The sequence below is a fragment of the Pimephales promelas genome, chromosome 12 (genome assembly GCF_988280905.1).
Source record: "Pimephales promelas chromosome 12, fPimPro1.hap1.1, whole genome shotgun sequence".
NCBI lineage: Eukaryota > Metazoa > Chordata > Actinopteri > Cypriniformes > Leuciscidae > Pimephales > Pimephales promelas.
Window position 1 is genome coordinate 10114328 of NC_142780.1, and position 19813 is coordinate 10134140.

The 19813-nt window shown below is 44.1% G+C and overlaps 1 protein-coding gene across 1 annotated transcript; it reads right to left on the reverse strand.

Annotated features, from left to right (window-relative positions):
* Positions 1 to 1298: 1298 nt before the first annotated feature.
* On the reverse strand, positions 1299 to 2414 carry LOC148976942 (uncharacterized). The gene is given in 1 exon segment (XM_089118174.1): positions 1299 to 2414. A coding segment is annotated over 1 exon segment (1116 nt).
* Between the last annotated feature and the right edge of the window lie 17399 nt (positions 2415 to 19813).

Genomic DNA, 19813 nt, shown 5'->3' on the forward strand with positions numbered 1-19813 from the left:
AACTTCCACTTGCCAGTAACCGTTGGAAAAATATAGCGTGCTGAACCACACTGCGCCTGATAACGCATCCAGTGTGTCATCCACACGGGGTAGAGGATGAGAGTCTTTAATAGTCGCACTGTTTAATCGCCTGTAGTCTACACAAAAACGCCATGTGCCACACTTCTTTTTCACCAAAACAACTGGTGACGCCCAGGGACTACAGCTCTCCTCAATAACTCCATCCTCTAACAGGCCAGCCACTTGTTTCTCTATCTCGGCACGTTTTTCAGGGGAAGCACGGTATGCACGCTGTTTGATAGGAGTCTGCTCACCAGTTCTGATGTGATGTTTCACCAGTGTACATCTACTGGAATTCCGTTTGGAGGAGCTGAAAATGTCATTGTATTCCAACAGCAATGCTGAAAGCGCAGCTCTCTCTGATTCAGAAATAGGTGACTCATCCAACGACACAGGAGGCGTGACCCTGGACAAAGTCGCTGCAGCTACGCCAACTGGAGCATGAAACAGCTGAACATCTGAGTCATTAACTGTGTAAAACTCACCCAGGTGCATACCTTGTTTCAATGAAATGTCCTGTCCGGTAGGATTCAAAACCCGAGCTTTTGTCAGTCCGTTGTGAACCATGCCAACTGTGTGAGCAACCACGAGACCAGAAGACTCAGCGACATTGGGTTCCAGATAGCCAACAAAGTCAATAGCCAAATGGACTGCATTGGGTGTACACACTTTAACTGCCACAACTGACTCACTGAGAGGTGGCAAGTTCATAGTGGTGGCCAGTGACACGTTGCAGCACAGTGGAACAAAATCTTTGCTGGTAAGGAGAGGAACTGAGATGTCCCACAGTTGTAGCTCGGCGCGGCCGAGGTCCAGTAAAGCATGGTTCCTCAACAAAAAGTCCCAGCCCAGCAACACAGTCTGTGTGGTTTCTCTTATCACATGAAATACATGCTGCCATGACTCAATTCCCAGTTGAAATGTTACTGTGATGGTGCCGAGTGTATCCAGCATTTGACCATTCACAGCACGGGCTGACACATAGTCCTTTTTCAATGGCCGATTGCGAAGTGATGGAATTGACATACGGAAATCGGCACTCATGAGAGATACACTGGAACCAGAGTCCACTAAGATCTGAACCTCCACACCTTCAATTATTCCTCTCACGTACGACACCAGCTCCTGGCCATCATCCACAATCACATTGACGCTTTTTGAAATTGAGTCACCATCATCAACATTGTCCATTACAGGGCCCACAGACAACATAGCTGGTGTTTGGGCCACAACATCAGCTAAAATCCGTTTCCCGGCCCATTGCGGTGCTCCACTCCGCCAGGAGACATGAAACGCACTCCCCGCTTTCTCGAGTCATCCTCAGCGCTGTTCCAGCTGCGAGGACCGGGGCTAGGGCTGCGTCTTGCAGGGGACTGAGCAGAGTATGAGTCTTTATGACCACGAACATCCATACCTGATGTGCGCCCAAAATGTTGGAATGATTTCCTCTCAGGTGAACGGCCCCTCCGTGCGCTGTCAAAGACACGTGACTGGCATCCACGGCCCCCGCAGAGACACTGGCACATTCCACTCGGCTGAGAGCGGCCTCCATTCCACTCATCCATTGCTCTAGGACTCACACTGGATTTCAGTCTTTGGTTTTCATCACCCAAGCGCCTCAGCTCCATTTGCATATCTCTCATTTCTTCTGTTAATCTATCCACTGCTCTATATAGTCCTCCATTATCAGCCACAGAGTGAACAGCAGCCACTGCACCACCATCATTATTAGCATAGGCAGCATTAACAGGCATGTAATCAGTCTTTATCGAGTCTCTGGCATTTTCGCACCGACCTGCAATTATCACGGCCTCCTCCAAATCTGTTGCTCCCTGTTAATGTCATTTAGCTCTGAGCACAGGATCCAAACAAGCCAAGAAACGACGAAACTTTTCTTCTCTTTGGGCATTGTCGCCATATTCAGGAAAAGCCTCGTCCACTAACCTGCTTATCTCTGCCGCATACACCTCCAAACTTTCCCGTGGAGCACGAGGGCGGGCTAATAAACTGGCTCTGAAGCGATCCATAAACTGCCTCTGCCCGAAAGCCTCCTTCAGTCTTTCTTTTACAGCTGTATAGTCAGCCTGAACAGTTTTAGGAAGGCTGTCCCACAGAAGAAATGCTGCGTTGCTTAAACGTGTCGGCAGAATCCTCACTAGCTCATAATTAACCGACGCAGGACCATCCCCCTCTGTGAGCGCTCTGACGGCGACCTCGAACTGGCGCGCCCAGCACAGAAAGCTCTGCTTCTCGTCGCCTGAGAACGGCGGCGGCAGCTCGATTTTCACGTGCCTGTTGATCTTGTCGCGGTCCCGTCTCAGATAGAAATCATCATCCTCGTCTTTACACCACATGATGGCCGCGTCGACGTTAAACCCGCGCGTGCTAACTCTTTTCACTGTAAACTAACTAGTTAAACTCCCGCCGAAACACTGGATCACGTAAACGCAAATAAATCAAAACAACACCGCTGCCACCAATGTGACCGAGCGTTTAAACAGGGTTCGCCTAACACTTGGAAGTAAGAAAACAATAAACGGTAGCCGTTTAACTTTGGAACTCTTCTCCACTATATTGCTTCACCTGTCAGATCACCAACTCTCACTAGAACCCGCGACACTCTAGTACATACCGTGCGCATGACACATGCCTAACTACGGCAAGCCCCGAAGGGAAAAATACGTTGCATATACAATGAGCGCCAGTACCTCCAGAATTAGTGCGTCATAACAGAATTCAACAAAGTCTGTTACACCACCAACACTTCTTATGTTTTTATGGTTTATTTGCACTAGCCATGTCAAAATGTAAAGTGCACGTCCTCAGAATGTCCCCCAGCGAACGTTAAACCAGACCAAATGCGGACGTCCTCAGAATGTCCCCCGGCGAACGTTATAAACCGGACCAAATGCGGACGTCCTTGGAATGTCCCCCAGCGAACGTTATGAACCGGACCAAATGCGGACGTCCTCGGAATGTCCCCCAGCGAACGTTATGAACCGGACCAAATGCGGGCGTGCTCCGAACGTCCCCCAGCGAACTTTATGAACCGGACCAAATGCGGACGTCCTCCGAACGTCCCCCAGCGAACGTTATGAACCGGACCAGATCCCGGACCTAATTAGACGTTCGCAACGTCCGGAGGACGTCCCCTGTTTGCTGACTCATTCATCTTGTTGTTGATTTTTTGCTTTCACTGGGAATCAGTTTATTTTTCACTTAAATATAAAGGTTTTCCCAGATAGCAAACTGACATTGAATCAACGTGGAAACATGACATCGAAACAACGTTGATCTGACATTGTTTTGCTCATCGAATTAACGTTGAACCAACGTCAGACGTCATTCGTTCAAAACTAACGGAAAATCAACTTGAAATCAATGTTGTTTCAACGTTATGAAAGCAATCCAATTTTCGATTTTCATTTAGCTTTGAAGAATGCTGCATCTGACGTTGGTTCAAGGTTAATTCGATGAGCAAAATCAACGTTGTTTCGATGTTATGAGAGACTTCGTTTCCACGTTGATTCAATGTCAGTTTCCTGTCTGTTTTTTCCCCCTAATTATATTTTGAGGTGTAACCTGCCATTCAAGTGAGGCTGAGCGTTGCGTTACATATTGGTGGCCCGTACGGGGAGAAAAGACTTAATCTAACTTAACACTTAACACTTTGTGTTGTTGTTTTGTTGTTTTTTTCTTTTCAAGATGGATGTGGTGAATACCGATACAGTTACAGAATTGGTTGATACTGCTGATGACTTGGTTACATTTGAAAATGTCCCAAATGATACTGAAGCAAAAGATCTTACTTGTATTCCTGTCTCTTTTGGGACTAGACGTAATCCTACTGCTGAAATAACTTCAATGCTTAGTTCATTGTACCTTTCTGATGCAGAACAATCTGATGATGATGATGATGATGGGAGTTGTACACAAACTGTTGATATGGTACAATCATTGCAAGCAGAAATAACTCAATGTAAAGTTGATTTATTGGCCCTTGATAACAAAGTACAAACCATAGAACAAGATTTCAAACAGTCAATGGACAGTACATTAAATCGGGAAACAAGTTTCAGGCAGGCTGTAGATTCTAGCTTGGCAAAGTTGGAAGATTATGTTGCCGATGCTCTGGAAAAATTAGAAAGGGCTGTGACAAATTGTTTTCTGAGGAGAGATGCGAAATGGGAAAGTCAAATGAGAAAATTTAGGCTCACTAGCACTCCCACACTCACCAGATTACAGGCCCATTATCCAGATACCTCCCGATTTTCCACTGTCCAACAACCACCGACCCCAGCTAGAGTATCTGGAGCGAAAATTCCCACTCATACACCCCTCAATGCAACTTATGATGTGCAACATCCTATGTATGATAGACACTCTAATCTGCTTACCCCCTCACTAGTGGCAGGTTTATCCTCATTCTGTGCCCGACCTCCTATCCGCATCGAATTCCCCTCTTTTGGTGACTCTTGTGATACGGCGGAGGTGCTCAATTTTATTGAACAATGTGAGAACTTCCTAGAGATTCGGCCCCTTCCCAGTGCAGAACTCCTAGGAACCTTAAGCACAGTGCTGAAGGGACCTGCTCTGAGTTGGTGGAAAGCGGAGAAGGTCAAGGTAACGGATTGAAAAATCCTTCAAAGAGGCATTCATGACTGCTTTTCTTTCAGACGATTACATCTCAGAAGTGGAGGAAAAGCTGAGGACAATGGTTCAAAAGCCACAACAACGTCTGAGGGACTTTGCATGTGACTACCGGGCCTTATGTCTGAAATGGAAGCCAGATATATCTGAGGAGGACTTAGTAAATCGTATACTTAACAACATTAGGGCTGCAGCTATCGATTCCTTTTGTAATCGATTAATCTAGCACTTAATCGATCGATTAATCGGATAATTTGTTTGTGTGTTTTTAAGCAACCAAAACAAATAATGTATTACAAAAATGATAAGGTGTTTGGCTTTTATTTCTTTAAAAAAAAAAAAAAATACAGGTATTTATTCCAACTCCAACATTTGGCTCCACAACTAATTATTGCAATTTTTACCCATTTAGTGTTTATAAGTGCCAGTGCCAACAATTATATAACAATACAGTTAAAACAATTAACTGTAAAAGCAGTTACATGTATCCCATAACATGTAAAACTTTGAATACAAACTTAAATAGTAAAGACCATTTGGCCAGTTTTGTCTTCTTAATACAACATTACAAAATAAGGATTGCACCTTCTACAAATTACCCTGGAAACAACACCTGGAAGAACCTGGATTACACCTGGAAACAAAAAATAAATTAATATAAAATATCAACCCAAACAGGTATACAAATGTATACAATTTATAAAATAATAAATGGAAAAAAAAAATTATAAATAAGAGTCAGACTTTTTCATATGTAATCTCAAGACAAACATCAGAGTGTGTGTATGTGTGTATGTCTCACAATATTTGTTCCTCCATCACGTCCCGGTGTATACAGTGTGAATGTATGCTGAAATTTTTGTTGCGTGACTACATAAAAGTTTAAGCATGATGAATTGCCGCAATTGGTCTGACTGGCGCGTGAGAGAGACATGGGTGCACGCGCTCGCTTACCTCTTTGCCGTCGTGCGCGAGCCGCGATTAGGAGCTCAACATCTCGCATGCGCGCTCGCACTAGATTACAGCATATTTTAACTTGCGAATTAATATGCGGCGGTAAAACTAGTCGATCACGAGTGGCTCAACAGGTAGATCTATAGACAAACTCATCTTTCAGGCATTTGACCGAAGGGATGGACACCTCAGCCTGAGAAATCGGGGGTATGGCGTGAGAGTGAGAATTGGCTCAATTGTGCGAGTCTCACGATGAATGCGTGAGAGTTGGCAGCCCTGCCAGGTATACTTTGCAGACACATTGCATCTTGTTCTCTCTCTTTATAAACATATAATGATCCCAAACTTTAGACATTCTCTGCCATTTATGAAGTCAAATGTATAATGCGCTATGGTGTGCTTCCTGAACAACGGTCCGTTTGAAACAATCAGATCCCTGCGTGCGCGTAAAGTGCGCGTCATAGGAATTTAACGAGGCTTCGAGGCAGATTTTTTGCCTCGAGGAATTTTTGTAATCGAGTAACTCGAGGAATTGTTTCAGCCCTAAACAACATCAAGCCCAGGGTTGCGGGATGTATGAGGGGAACCGTCAATTCGGTTGAGCAGCTGGTGAAGGTTGGCTCTATGGTGGAAAAGGACCACATCGGAGCCAAAGACTACTGGCAAAAATTCAGCACTCAGAGCAGTAAAGAAAAGACCAACAAGAAATCGGCTGAACGTACCTCTCACAAAAACCTGGCTGGAGTAACACTAGCACAACCCCATCCAGTGTCATCTCTTCTGATGGTGCCTGTAAGAGTGAACGGCAAAGAAGTGAAGGCTGTATTAGACACAGGTAGCACATACACGTTAATGCAAGAAAGCCTGTGGTACAGTTGAAAGGTGAGATTCCATCAGTCGTTATCTCCAGTCCACAGAGGTTCATAATGGCGGACGGCACGATTCACCAGTCCAGAGATCTGCAAAAGATTAGGATTCAATGGCATGACCAAGAATGCAGTTTGGATACTTATATCCTAAAAGACACTCACCTCACATGTCCTCTTATTGCCGGTTTGGATTTCCTGAGGGACACGGGAGCAGTCCTGGAAGTGGGACAAGGCAGATATGGATTAAGATCTGAAAAAGGAAACACCTATTACTCTTTCTTGCCATCACAGATGCCAACAGGTCCTGTGATCCCGGCGGGTCAAGTTCTTCCTCGTAGGGATGCAAAGCTGAATTTATACTATGCGATACCATCCACAGGTAGACTTCCAGAACTCTTCTCCATTCTCCCCGAGAGCACTATGTGGGACTCGGACAATCAGGAGGAGTTGTTGAAGTTGAGATCTGCCTGGCCCCTCCAACAACCTGGGTAAGACCTCAATTGTACAACACAAAATCACCTTATGTGATGACATAGCGCTCAAATCCCAGGCGTACAGAGTGTCTCCTCTTAAAAAGCAGATTATAGAGGAGCAAGTAGATCAGATGCTGCGAGTCAATATTATCGAACCTTCTTTCTCGCCGTGGTCTTCACCGGTGGTCCTTGTCCCCAAACCTGATGGCTCACACAGGTTCTGCGTGGATTATAGGAGGCTGAACAGCAAGACAGTGGCGGACGCTCCATGACATCCTTGAATCCTTGGAAGGAGCCTCTTGGTTTAGTTCCTTGGATCTTCAGTCTGGATACTGGCAGGTGGAGATGGAGGAACAGAGTAAGGAAAAAACTGCTTTTATCACCACCAAGGGGCTATTTCAATTGAAGTCTATGCTGTATGGGCTCAGAAATGCTGCTGCTACCTTCCAGCGTCTGATAGAGAGAGTTCTGTCTGATTTAAGAGGGAAGATTTGTTTCGTTTATATTGACGACATCATCATCTTTTCAAAGTTAATAGAACAAAACGTTCAACATCTCACGCATGCGCGTGCGATCGGTTGTTTGTGTTTGTAGCTCCGGAGAATTTCTTCACTAATCCTTGATTTACTTCTTTACCACTCATTTATAAACAAGCATTTTCTATTTTTATATCATGTGAACTAATCCTCGATACCATTCCTTATAAAAAACAATTGGATTACATCTTGGCAAATCCAAGATGGCAGCGCAAATCCAAGATGGCAGCCGATCTCCACCCATGTGTGGATCTCAGTGTTTGAGAACTCGAGATTCAAGTTTTTTCTTGTGATGTTTTATGTCTTTTAATCTCAAATGAGTATACTCTCGAAAAACAGGACATTTTCCTCCATACTGGGATTATTTTAATCGTGAATAAGGCTGAATTTGAACTTAAAACCTGGACATTGACTACCTGGTAGCCCTGCTTGCTAGCCACCACCTGGATATCCTGCTAAGCAGTCTGTTACAGGTAGTCCCTGCTTGTTAGCCTGCTGCAGCTAGCTTTGCAGCTAGTCACCACCTGCATGATCTATTATGCTAGTCTGCTGTCAGTAGCCCGGCTAGCCACCTCCTGGATGTCCTGCTGCTACCCTGCTACTGGTTTACATTACTGCTAGTCTGCTGTTGGTAGCCCTGTTTCATAACCTGCTGCTGATAGCTCTGCTTGCTAGTCACCACCTGGATGCCCTGTTGCTAGCTCCACTTGCTAGCCACCAACTGGATGCCCTGCTGCTAGCTCCACTTGCTAGCCACCAACTGGATGCCCTGCTGCTAGCCTGTTCCTGATAACCACCATCTGGGTGCCCTGCCGCTAGCTTCCCTTGCTAGCTACCACCTGGATGTCCTACTGCTAGTCCCACTAGCTAGCCAACCTCTAGATGCCCTGCTGCTAGCCTGCTACTGATAGCCCTTCTCCTAATTTGCTGCTATTAGCTCTGCTTGCCAGCTTTCACCTGGAAGTCTCCTTGCTAGCCTCCATCCTGTAGTCTTGACTTTCTGACTCTAAGGTACTGTTCATCTGCTGTCTTGTGTTAAGGCTGTCTTCAACCAAGCCTGGTAACTTGACATCATGCATCTGTTTATACTCTTCATACTTTTACAGTCCAGTATTGTACTAGATGAACTTGACAAGCCCAAAATGAGAAGCAGTATATTATTACACTTAAATTATGGTCATTTCTCAACTTCATTTACAAATCATCATGAGATACACCACCAGAAAATCAACCTGTGTAACCAAAATAATTATTCACAAACTAATAAGATCCTGCATTTCCAGAAGCTACTACTGTTAAATGATCATTTTATTGTCTCGGATTACTCTTTTTCTCAGTTCATAGAGGAAAGAGGTGACAAACATCACCCAGCCAAACAAAAACTACGTTGTATGATTATGCTTTTATTGATGTTATCTGGTAATGTTCACCCCAATCCTGGTCCTGTTCCTGATCTTCCTAACACTTTACAATCCTTGGCCACTCCTTCAGAATTCAAAAGCAGACATGGCCTTGGTTTTATACATTTAAACGTTAGAAGCCTTGTCCCTAAAATGGATATGATTAAGATCTGGGCTAATATAACCAATGCTGATTTCATTATTATCTCTGAAACCTGGCTTAAAAAATCGGTGTCTGATGAACTTATTTCTATTGAAGGTTTTAAAGTTTACAGAACTGATCGGGTTGGCAAAGGAGGTGGGGTTGCCATATATGTGAAATCTAAGTTTACAAGCTCTGTAACCCTGTCATTAACTAAAGCTAAACAGTTTGAAATTCTGACCGTGAAAGTGAATATCTCAAAAGACGCTGCTATTACAGTAGTTGGGTGCTATAGACCTCCGTCTGCGTCAAAGGATGCTTTCCAAACTATATCCAAAATATTACATAAAATTAATGACTCTGAATTTATTCTTATGGGTGATATGAATTGGGACTGGCTTTCTGGGAGCTCTGATTGTTTTAAAGACTTGTGTAATGACTTAAACTTAGTGCAACTTATTAATGAACCAACAAGAATAAATCCCAAAGCAGAAATAAAATCTACTCTCCTTGATTTAATCATAACAAATTCAGTTCATAAATATACCTCAACTGCCGTATTTTGTAATGACGTCAGTGACCATTGTGCAGTCGCTTGTGTAAGAAATACAAAAGTCCCCAAGGCAAAACCACGCATCATCCTAAAAAGACATTTTAAAAACTTTGAACAACAGGCTTTTCTGCATGATCTGTATCACAGTGATCTTAATAGGGTGTCTTTGTTTTCAGATGCTGAAATGGCATGGGATTTTTTTCATTCAATTTTCATTTCCATTGTAAATAAATATGCACCAATCAAAAAGTTTAGGATCAGTGGTAAGGACAACCATTGGTTCTCAGACAGCCTATCAGAGTTAATCTGTTTAAGAAATAAAATGTGGGCACAAGCTAGATTCTCCAACTCTTCTGCTGATTGGACTGCATTTAGAACTGTAAGAAACAAGTGTACTTTGATGATTAGAAAGTCTAAATCTGACTTTTATCTGAAATCAATCACAGAAAACTTAAACAACCCTTTAAAGTTTTGGAAAACAGTTAAATCTTTGTCGGGTACATGTGTGACCTCAAACCTCCCTGAACAGATTCTCAGTGGTCCAGAGGAAATAAAAGACAAAGCAGCCATAGTCAATCAGTTTAATAAACACTTTATTCAAGCTGGATTCTTATTTGATCAAACCGTAAATAAATCTGTCCCATGCCCTGCTATGTCAGCATCTGAAAATGTAAATCTGGAATTTTTTAATTTTAAACCAATTTCAGTATCAGAAGTTTATAAAGCCCTCAGAGATCTTGATCACAAAAAGTCAGCAGGTCCAGATAATTTGGATCCCTTTCTGTTAAAAGTAGCAGCTGATATTATTGCTGAGCCTATAGCGCATATTTTTAATCTGAGTCTTCTTTCCAACTCTATTCCCAAAAGTTGGAAAGCAGCCTATGTCCTCCCTTTACATAAAGGTGGAGACCCATCAGAACTGAATAATTACCGTCCAATATCAAAACTCTCTGCTTTGTCAAAGATCTTGGAATCATTTGTGAATGTACAGTTAAAACACTATTTAGCTGACCAAAACATTTTAAATAATTTTCAGTCAGGGTTCAGAAGTGGCCATAGCACTATCACTGCTGCTACATTAGTGATAAATTATATTATTGGGGCCTTAGATAAGAAGCAACATGCTGCTGCATTATTTGTTGATCTTTCTAAGGCATTTGATTCAGTAGATCATGGATTGTTATTGACAAAATTACGGTCAATTGGTTTAAGTGAGAAGGCTGTTGCATGGTTCCAAAATTACTTTGTTGATCGTACTCAATGTGTTTACGCTGAAGGTTATAAATCAGATTTTCTTCAGATAACCAAAGGTGTCCCTCAAGGATCAATCTTAGGACCCATTCTGTTTTCAATTTTTATAAATGACTTGGATAGAGATGTTCAAGCCAAATTACATTTGTACGCTGATGATACAGTGATTTATACTCAGGCTTCCACCATTTTAGCAGCAGTGCAGGAACTTCAGACTGCATTTCAGGCATTGCAAAGCACATTATTCAGTCTAAAACTGGTTTTAAATACACAGAAGACAAAGTTTATGGTCTTCTCAAAAGCTCGAACACAACTACCTGACAACTGTGGCCTCTTGTCCTTAGATGGGAAATCAATTGAGAGAGTGTCTTCATACAAATACTTGGGGATATGGATAGATGAAAAGCTTTCCTTTAATGAACATATTTCTGTTTTAGTCAAGAAACTTAAAGTCAAGCTTGGCTTCTATTTTAGAAACAAATCTTGTTTTACTTTTAGTGCTAAGAAGAAACTTGTGGAAGCTACTTTTCTGTCTGTAATTGATTATGGAGATATATTGTACATGCATGCTGCATCTTCCATCTTGCGCCATGTAGATTCAGTTTACCATGCATCACTACGATTCATAACAAATACAAAGTCCCTCACCCATCACTGCATTCTTTATGATTTAGTTGGTTGGACATCACTTAAAATTCGCCGACAACAGCACTGGTATATCTTTATTTATAAAGCTATACTTGGCAAACTTCCACTGTACCTCTGTAACCTCCTCTCTGTCTGCTCCGGTACCTATCAGCTACGCTCCTCGAAGTGGTTGCTTTTTAACGTGCCACGAGTTGCAACCGAATTGGGAAGAACTGCTTTCTCTTATTTAGCACCTTGGGGGTGGAATAATCTACAAAAAGAGCTAAAGTTAGAAACCCTTATGTCCATTAATAAATTTAAAACTACTGTAAAGAGTGTTGTGATGGAGACATGTTCTTGTTTTTCTTGAGTATCATTATGTTCTTAACTTAACTTAACTTAACTTAACTGTGTTCTTAACTTCTTTTATCATGAAAATATAACTTTTATTATGTACAATATGGTGTTTATTATGTATGTATGTTGTCTGAAAGCCTATTTGTTCAGCGCTGATATTTCCTAAGTGCGCTCGCGCTCCATCACGTGAACTGCACCTGGAAAGGAATGCGCGCGCCTAAGTTATTCGCGCCTCAGATATTTGCGCCTCAGTTATTCGCGCTCAGAGATGATGAGAGGATTCTCAGAGACCCCTTCCTTTACTTTTGTGTGCGTTTTATGAAAAACAAGTAAGTTCTGACTACTGTTGTATGTTTATACTATGCTTTGAACTTTATTTATGTTCATTCAAACTCGTTTATTCTGTGTGATTTGTGTAGTCATGAAACAGAGCGTGCTGTAATAGTTAATATGTTTTCTGTGGGTAAATAATTAGCCCATCTATACGTCGATATAGACCTCTTTGTGTTGTATATTTAGACATATAATTCCGTGTTCGGATGCAGCATTTACTGTTTATTTGATGCTACAGCGTTATAGCGATATAATGTTATATTTTGCATAGTCACTTAAAGGTGCAGTAGTACACCATAAAAGGGCATATAGTGACGTATTCTGTACTGGATTAATGTTAACTATTACTTTCATTACTATACTGTTGTGAATGATGACAATAAGTATATTATAGTATTCTTTATTTGTTTATTATCATTTCATTATTTATTTTTTCTTTCTTTCTGTTTAGACCACACACACACACACAGCAGATACACTTGCAAACTTGTATATTGGCATCCTGGTCTGTGAAATAAAAGGATGATAAAGGATTCTCTGGCCGGAATCTTTCTGTAGTGTTCCCATCCTACAAAGAACCACTAGTCCATACTTTACATTGGTCCTTCGAGCCGGAGCTAGGGTTTTCCTCGACACTATGGAGTCATCAACTGAAGGTCAGCAGCTGGAGTCATTGGATCGACCCAAGAGAGAAACCCGTCCACCTGCACATTTGGCCCAGTACGAAGTCACTCTTCTGCCCTCTCAACAGCCTGTGGTCCAAACCTCCTCTACGCCTGTAGGACAACCAGACCAGGCTCAGTCAACCAGGGCTAGGAGTTTGACAAGTTATCGGTCAGCTACACAGTCACGACGGTCCTCTCGGTTATCTTACGGACTCCATCTGTTTCGAAGTACGTCTGATATACAAGAAGCGGCTTTAGAGGAGGAGATCAAAGGATTGGAGCTAGCTGATCTGCAACAGGAAATAGAAGAAGAAAGGAAAGCTGACTTAGAAGCAGCAGCATTGGATGCACAAGCCAGAGAAGGACAGCGACTACAGGAGGAAGCACATTTGGCTAAAGAGAGAATAGCTAGAGAAATGGGGAGACGCAGGCGCTTGAAGAAACTCGAGAAGGAGGTACACATTGCCAGTCTTGTAAAGACCTACCTGACAGGGACGAACAATGAATCATTGTCTACGTCAGCTCCTGCTGTATTCTCCAAGTTACCTCTGTCATCACCATTGACTCAACAGCCACCTCTGGTGCCATCGGTTCCCATGCAGTACCCACCTGTACAGCAACCAAATCTAGCGCCAGTTCAGGTAGCATCTTCCTCCACTGTTCCTTATCAGGTATTGGCACCATCTGCTAGTCCCGTCACAAGTGCCCAAATCAGTGTTCCTGTTAGCACAGCACCGATTGCAGTACCAGTCTCTGTACTTCCATCTGCGCCCGTCTCATTTGCTCCCATTCCCTCCATGGTAACTACTCAGGAAGGTGGAGTGTTGCCGATGACAAGATCTTCTGTCACAACTAGTCTCCCGTCTCAGTACCAAGGGGCTCCAACTACCAGTACAAGTTTCATAATGGCACCACCACCTCCTACAGCTGCATCACCAGTTCAGATGGCATCACCATGGACTTACCCGGGTATGGAGACCTTGATTGCTACATCTTATGGCATTCCCAAACCGACACTTCCTTTTTTCGAGAGTGGCAAAGAAAGTGATTTTGCACTTTTGAAGATGGCGCTTGACAACTTGATGAATAGTCACCCTCATCTCAGCGAGCACTATAAATACCAAGTTCTCCTGGGCCAGCTCAAACTTCAGAGTGCTCTGCAGTTGGCCAAATCATACATGTATGACCCTGCACCGTATACAGCAGCATTGGGGGCTCTGCAAGATAAATATGGCCAGCCAAGACAATTGGTGCAAAGTGAACTTGGGGCAATCCTCAACTCCCCAGCCATTAAGTCAGGAGACGCAGATGCATTTGACTCCTTTGCCCTCTCGGTGCAGTCGCTTGTCGGTATGCTACGCACTTTAGAGGGACCGGTTGGATACGAGCTCAAGTGTGGTTCCCATGTTGACCGTCTTTTAAGCAAAATGTCTCCTTCCTACAGAGATGGATTTGTGGAATATTGTCTCGTTCGCGGCATACTACAGCCAGGTTCAGAACTCACCTACTCCTTGCCCGACCTCGCTGCATGGCTCCAGATGAAGGCTCAAGCCAAGCGTCTCACCAGTCGTGCTACTTTTCTCTATAACTCTACAGGGCCTACCTTACCAAAGCGAGATCAACGTAGCCAAAAGTCCAAAGATAGAACAGCATCAGTCTTCCTCTGCTCTGGAGAGGCAGCTGACAAGGAGACTTTTCATTCGAAATCCCAAGCTTTCAAACTCAGTCCTTATTGTCCGTTTTGCAATAATAAGGAGCACTACCTTAACTCATGCTCGGACTTCAAGAAACTGAGTACAGCTGAGATCAAGAGGTGGATCCATGAAGGTGATAGGTGTTGGAAATGCGGCCGCGGCCACAAAGCTACAGCCTGCACCCTTAAACGCCCATGTAAGCTTTGCAAAGAGAAACACCTTACAGTCCTGCATGATGTTATCCAAGAGTCATCCCATAAAGTGCTGATGGTTAGAAATCCGAAGCCCATTGTCTACATTGAGCAGCCTAGAAGCCCTCAGAGAGTGTTGCTGAAGATTGTCAAAGTACTTCTGCATCATGGAGACCGCATTCTTGAGACATTTGCAGTGCTCGATGATGGATCGGAGAGAACTATTATCCTTCCACAGGCTGTAAAGCAACTACAACTCTCTCAGCATCCAGAGACACTTCATCTGAGGACAGTACAGCAAGAGGTGAAAGAGCTGAAAGGTTCTTCAGTTAGCTTTCATGTATCCCCCATCTTCAAGCCAAACAAGAAGTTTTGGATTCCACATGCTTTCACAGCAAGCAGTTTGAGCTTATCTGAACACACGTATCCAGTAGAAGCTCTCCAGAAGCGCTATGAGTATCTCAAAGGACTTCCTTTGACACTTATCCACAGAGCCCAACCTCTGCTCCTCATCGGTTCTGATATGCCTCAGCTTCTCACTCCTACCCAGCCAGTCAGAGCAGGCCCATCTGGTGGTCCTATAGCCATCTGCACAAGGCTAGGTTGGTCCTTGCAAGGTCCTTCTGACATTATGCCAGTCTCTTCTCACCAGTCTTCCTGTCTGCACATCGCCACTGAGTCTTCGCATTCTGAACTCCTCAGAAATGTGGAACGTCTTTGGCACATTGACACAGTCCCCTATGTCAGTGAGAAGACTGCAATGCGTTCCAAGCAAGACCAGCAGGCACTCATCCTCTTACAGACAGCCTCCAAACGTGTATCTGTCGATGGTACCCAGCGCTACGCTACTCCACTGTTGCGTCGTCAGCCATTTATCAAACTCTGTGCTCAGCAAGATGCCGTGATGCCAAACCTACGCAGCACTGAGCGCCGGTTGGCTAAGGACCCTGTGCGAGCAGCCTCATACTGCAAGGAGATGGATAAACTTGTTCAGTCTGGCTATGTTGCAGAAATCTTAACAGAAGAAGCAGCAAAGTCCACAGAGTCGTGGTATGTACCTCATCATATGGTGCACCACAATGGAAAGGAAAGAGTGGTCTTTAACTGCTCCTTTTCCTTTAATGGCCTGTCCCTGAATGACCAACTCCTGCCGGGACCAACGCTCGGTCCGACCATGATTGGAGTCCTGATGCGGTTCAGATGTCATGCTGTGGCCATCAGCGGAGATATTAAGTCGATGTTCCATCAGATCCGCTTGTTACCCAGTGACAAACCACTTCTACGATTCCTGTGGCGTGACATGCAGAGGACATCGGAACCACGCATATTCCAATGGGAGGTGTTACCATTCGGAACGACGTGTAGCCCCTGTTGTGCAGTCTTTGCTCTGCAGCAGCACATCAGAGATCACGAGCCACCAGATTCTCCTCTCATGCACGTGATCGAGCACTCGTTCTATGTCGACAATTGCCTCCACAGTGTTAGTAAACCTGAGGATGCCAAGGTTCTAGTTGATGATCTACGAGCGCTTCTGAACAAGGGAGGTTTCGAGATCCGGCAATGGGCTAGTAACATGCCTGAAGTTGTAGCAAATCTACCTCCTGAAGCACAGTCAGCTAGTAGTGAGCTATGGCTATCCAAGGCCAGCGACAACCTCCAAGAACCCACGCTTGGACTCTGCTGGGATTGTTTGAATGATACCCTGGGTTACAAACAGCGTCAAGCTGAATGTTCAGACACTACTCTGCGTAATGTCTACAGTGTTCTTGCTAAGCTTTACGATCCGTTGGGATACATTGTGCCATTTACGACAAGATGTAAAGTGCTTGTTCAGGACATGTGGAAGGCCAATATTGGTTGGGACGACAAGATCCAACCCGCTGACCTTCTGGAGAAATGGTCAAGTTGGGTGCAAGAAATTCCCACTTTGCAACATCTAAAGCTGCCTCGTCCATATGCACCAGCCATTGCCGATACTGCCAACGCAACCCGTCACATTCACATTTTCTGTGATGCTTCGCAGCGCGCCTATGGATCAGTAGCTTACATGCAGACGACAGATTATGATCAGCAAGTCTATGTCTCCTTCGTGTTTGCTAGATCGAGAGTTGCACCCCGTAAGCTGCTGTCTATTCCACGGCTTGAGCTCAGTGCCGCGCTTACAGGCGCACAGTTGGCTAGATTGATCGAGACAGAGCTTGCAGTACCATCTGAGCATATCACTCTTTGGTCAGACTCGACAACTGTACTGCACTGGATCAAATCAGAATCTTGCCGTTATAAAGTGTTTGTGGGAACACGCATCGCAGAAATCCAGAACCTGACCAACCCTGTTCAATGGCGGTATGTTGACACTCTAAGTAATCCAGCTGATGATATAACCCGCGGACTCACTCTGCAAGAGATGGTACAGGATCATCGCTGGAACAAAGGTCCACATTTTCTCCGTTTGTCTGAAAGGGAATGGCCCAAAATGCCCTTATTTGAGCCAGAACTAGACACCACCGAGTTTAGAAAGTCTGCCTTCGTTGGAACTGTGTCCAGCATCTTGCCCACATCACTTCCGGATCCCAGTAAGTTCTCCAGCTGGAAAGAGCTTCTTAAGGAAACTGCTAGCTCCTTTCAGTACCCCTTTCCGCTGCCGATTTTCTGCAAGCAGAGAAGCTAATGTTACAGAAGGTTCAAGAGGACTGCTTTGCTGAAGAATTGAGGGCTCTCAAAGCTGGACGTACTCTTCCGTCAGACAGTCGTCTTGCATCTCTGTCACCAGAATATAAAGGAGCCACGGAGCTACTCAAAGTTGGTGGCAGGTTAAGTCATGCTGAAGGACTAGACCCTGATACTATCCACCCAGTTATCCTGGACCCAAGCCATCCGGTGACAAAGCTTATCATCAAGGATTTTGATGAGTCACTACTGCACCCTGGGCCAGAACGGGTTCTTGTCGAGATCAGACGCAGGTTTTGGATTATCCGTGGTAGAGAGGCCATTCGAAAGCATCAGCATTCATGTCTGGAGTGCCGACGATGGAGAGCAAAACCTGATGTACCGAAGATGGCAGATTATCCACCAGCTCGGTTACGACTCCATAAGCCACCGTTCTATTCAACTGGAGTTGATTGCTTCGGGCCTTTCCAAGTACGGATCGGGCGCCGCACTGAAAAGAGGTGGGGCATTGTCTACAAATGCATGACAACTCGCTCGGTGCATCTGGATCTATTGGAAAGCCTCGATACAGATGCTTTCCTGCTGTCACTAAGGAGATTCATCTCTCGGCGTGGCAGACCGTTCGAACTCCTCATGGACAATGGTACCAACTTTGTCGGTGGAGAGAGAGAGTTACGTGAGGCCGTTGCTGCTATGGCACCTCAGTGGAGAGAGCAACTCGCTGAACAGCAGATATCCTTCCGATTCAATCCTCCAAGTGCGCCGCACTTTGGTGGCACATGGGAGAGGGAAGTGAAGTCTATCAAGACTGCTCTTCGTGTTGTCCTCAAAGATCAGACTGTTCCTGAACCTGTCCTAATGACAATTCTAGTAGAAGTCGAGGGCATAATGAATGCGAAACCCTTAGGCTACTTGTCATCAGATGCCTCTGATCCAGATCCGGTCACGCCTAACCTCCTCTTAATGGGCCGACACGACTCATCGCTTCCTCAAGCAGTTTATGACCCCAGTGACCTCGGGAGAAGATGCTGGAGGCACAGTCAAGTCATTGCTGACCGCTTTTGGTCATCCTTCATCAGCCACTACCTACCAGGGCTACAAGAACGCAGTAAGTGGAGGAAAGACGTTAAGCCACTCTCCATCGGTGATGTTGTTTTAATTGTGGATCCCCAACTCCCTCGAGCGTCATGGCCCGTAGGACGGATTACCCAGACTCATCCAGGAGCAGATGGACGCGTACGAACGATCAGTGTTCAAGTGAAGGACCGTACTTACATTCGTCCAGTCGCCCGGATCATCCTGCTCCCAGCTCTGGAGGACGAGGATGAAGAAGAGACTAACAAATAGACTTTCTCCTATTCTTTCAACTGCCATACGGACAGTTGGGGGCGGCTTTGTCTGAAAGCCTATTTGTTCAGCGCTGATATTTCCTAAGTGCGCTCGCGCTCCATCACGTGAACTGCACCTGGAAAGGAATGCGCGCGCCTAAGTTATTCGTGCCTCAGATATTTGCGCCTCAGTTATTCGCGCTCAGAGATGATGAGAGGATTCTCAGAGACCCCTTCCTTTACTTTTGTGTGCGTTTTATGAAAAACAAGTAAGTTCTGACTACTGTTGTATGTTTATACTATGCTTTGAACTTTATTTATGTTCATTCAAACTCGTTTATTCTGTGTGATTTGTGTAGTCATGAAACAGAGCGTGCTGTAATAGTTAATATGTTTTCTGTGGGTAAATAATTAGCCCATCTATACGTCGATATAGACCTCTTTGTGTTGTATATTTAGACATATAATTCCGTGTTCGGATGCAGCATTTACTGTTTATTTGATGCTACAGCGTTATAGCGATATAATGTTATATTTTGCATAGTCACTTAAAGGTGCAGTAGTACACCATAAAAGGGCATATAGTGACGTATTCTGTACTGGATTAATGTTAACTATTACTTTCATTACTATACTGTTGTGAATGATGACAATAAGTATATTATAGTATTCTTTATTTGTTTATTATCATTTCATTATTTATTTTTTCTTTCTTTCTGTTTAGACCACACACACACACACAGCAGATACACTTGCAAACTTGTATATTGGCATCCTGGTCTGTGAAATAAAAGGATGATAAAGGATTCTCTGGCCGGAATCTTTCTGTAGTGTTCCCATCCTACAAAGAACCACTAGTCCATACTTTACATATGTGTTGTGTTTTGGCTGCTACCTTGGCCAGGTCTCTCTTGTAAAAGAGATTCTGAATCTCAATGGGATTTCCTGGTTAAATAAAGGTATAATAATAATAATAATTACTTTGATATCGCTACCTATATCCGACCTTCCGAATCCCGGCTACTAGCCTTTAGCCCGCTAGCATTCCACGCGTGCCCTCTCG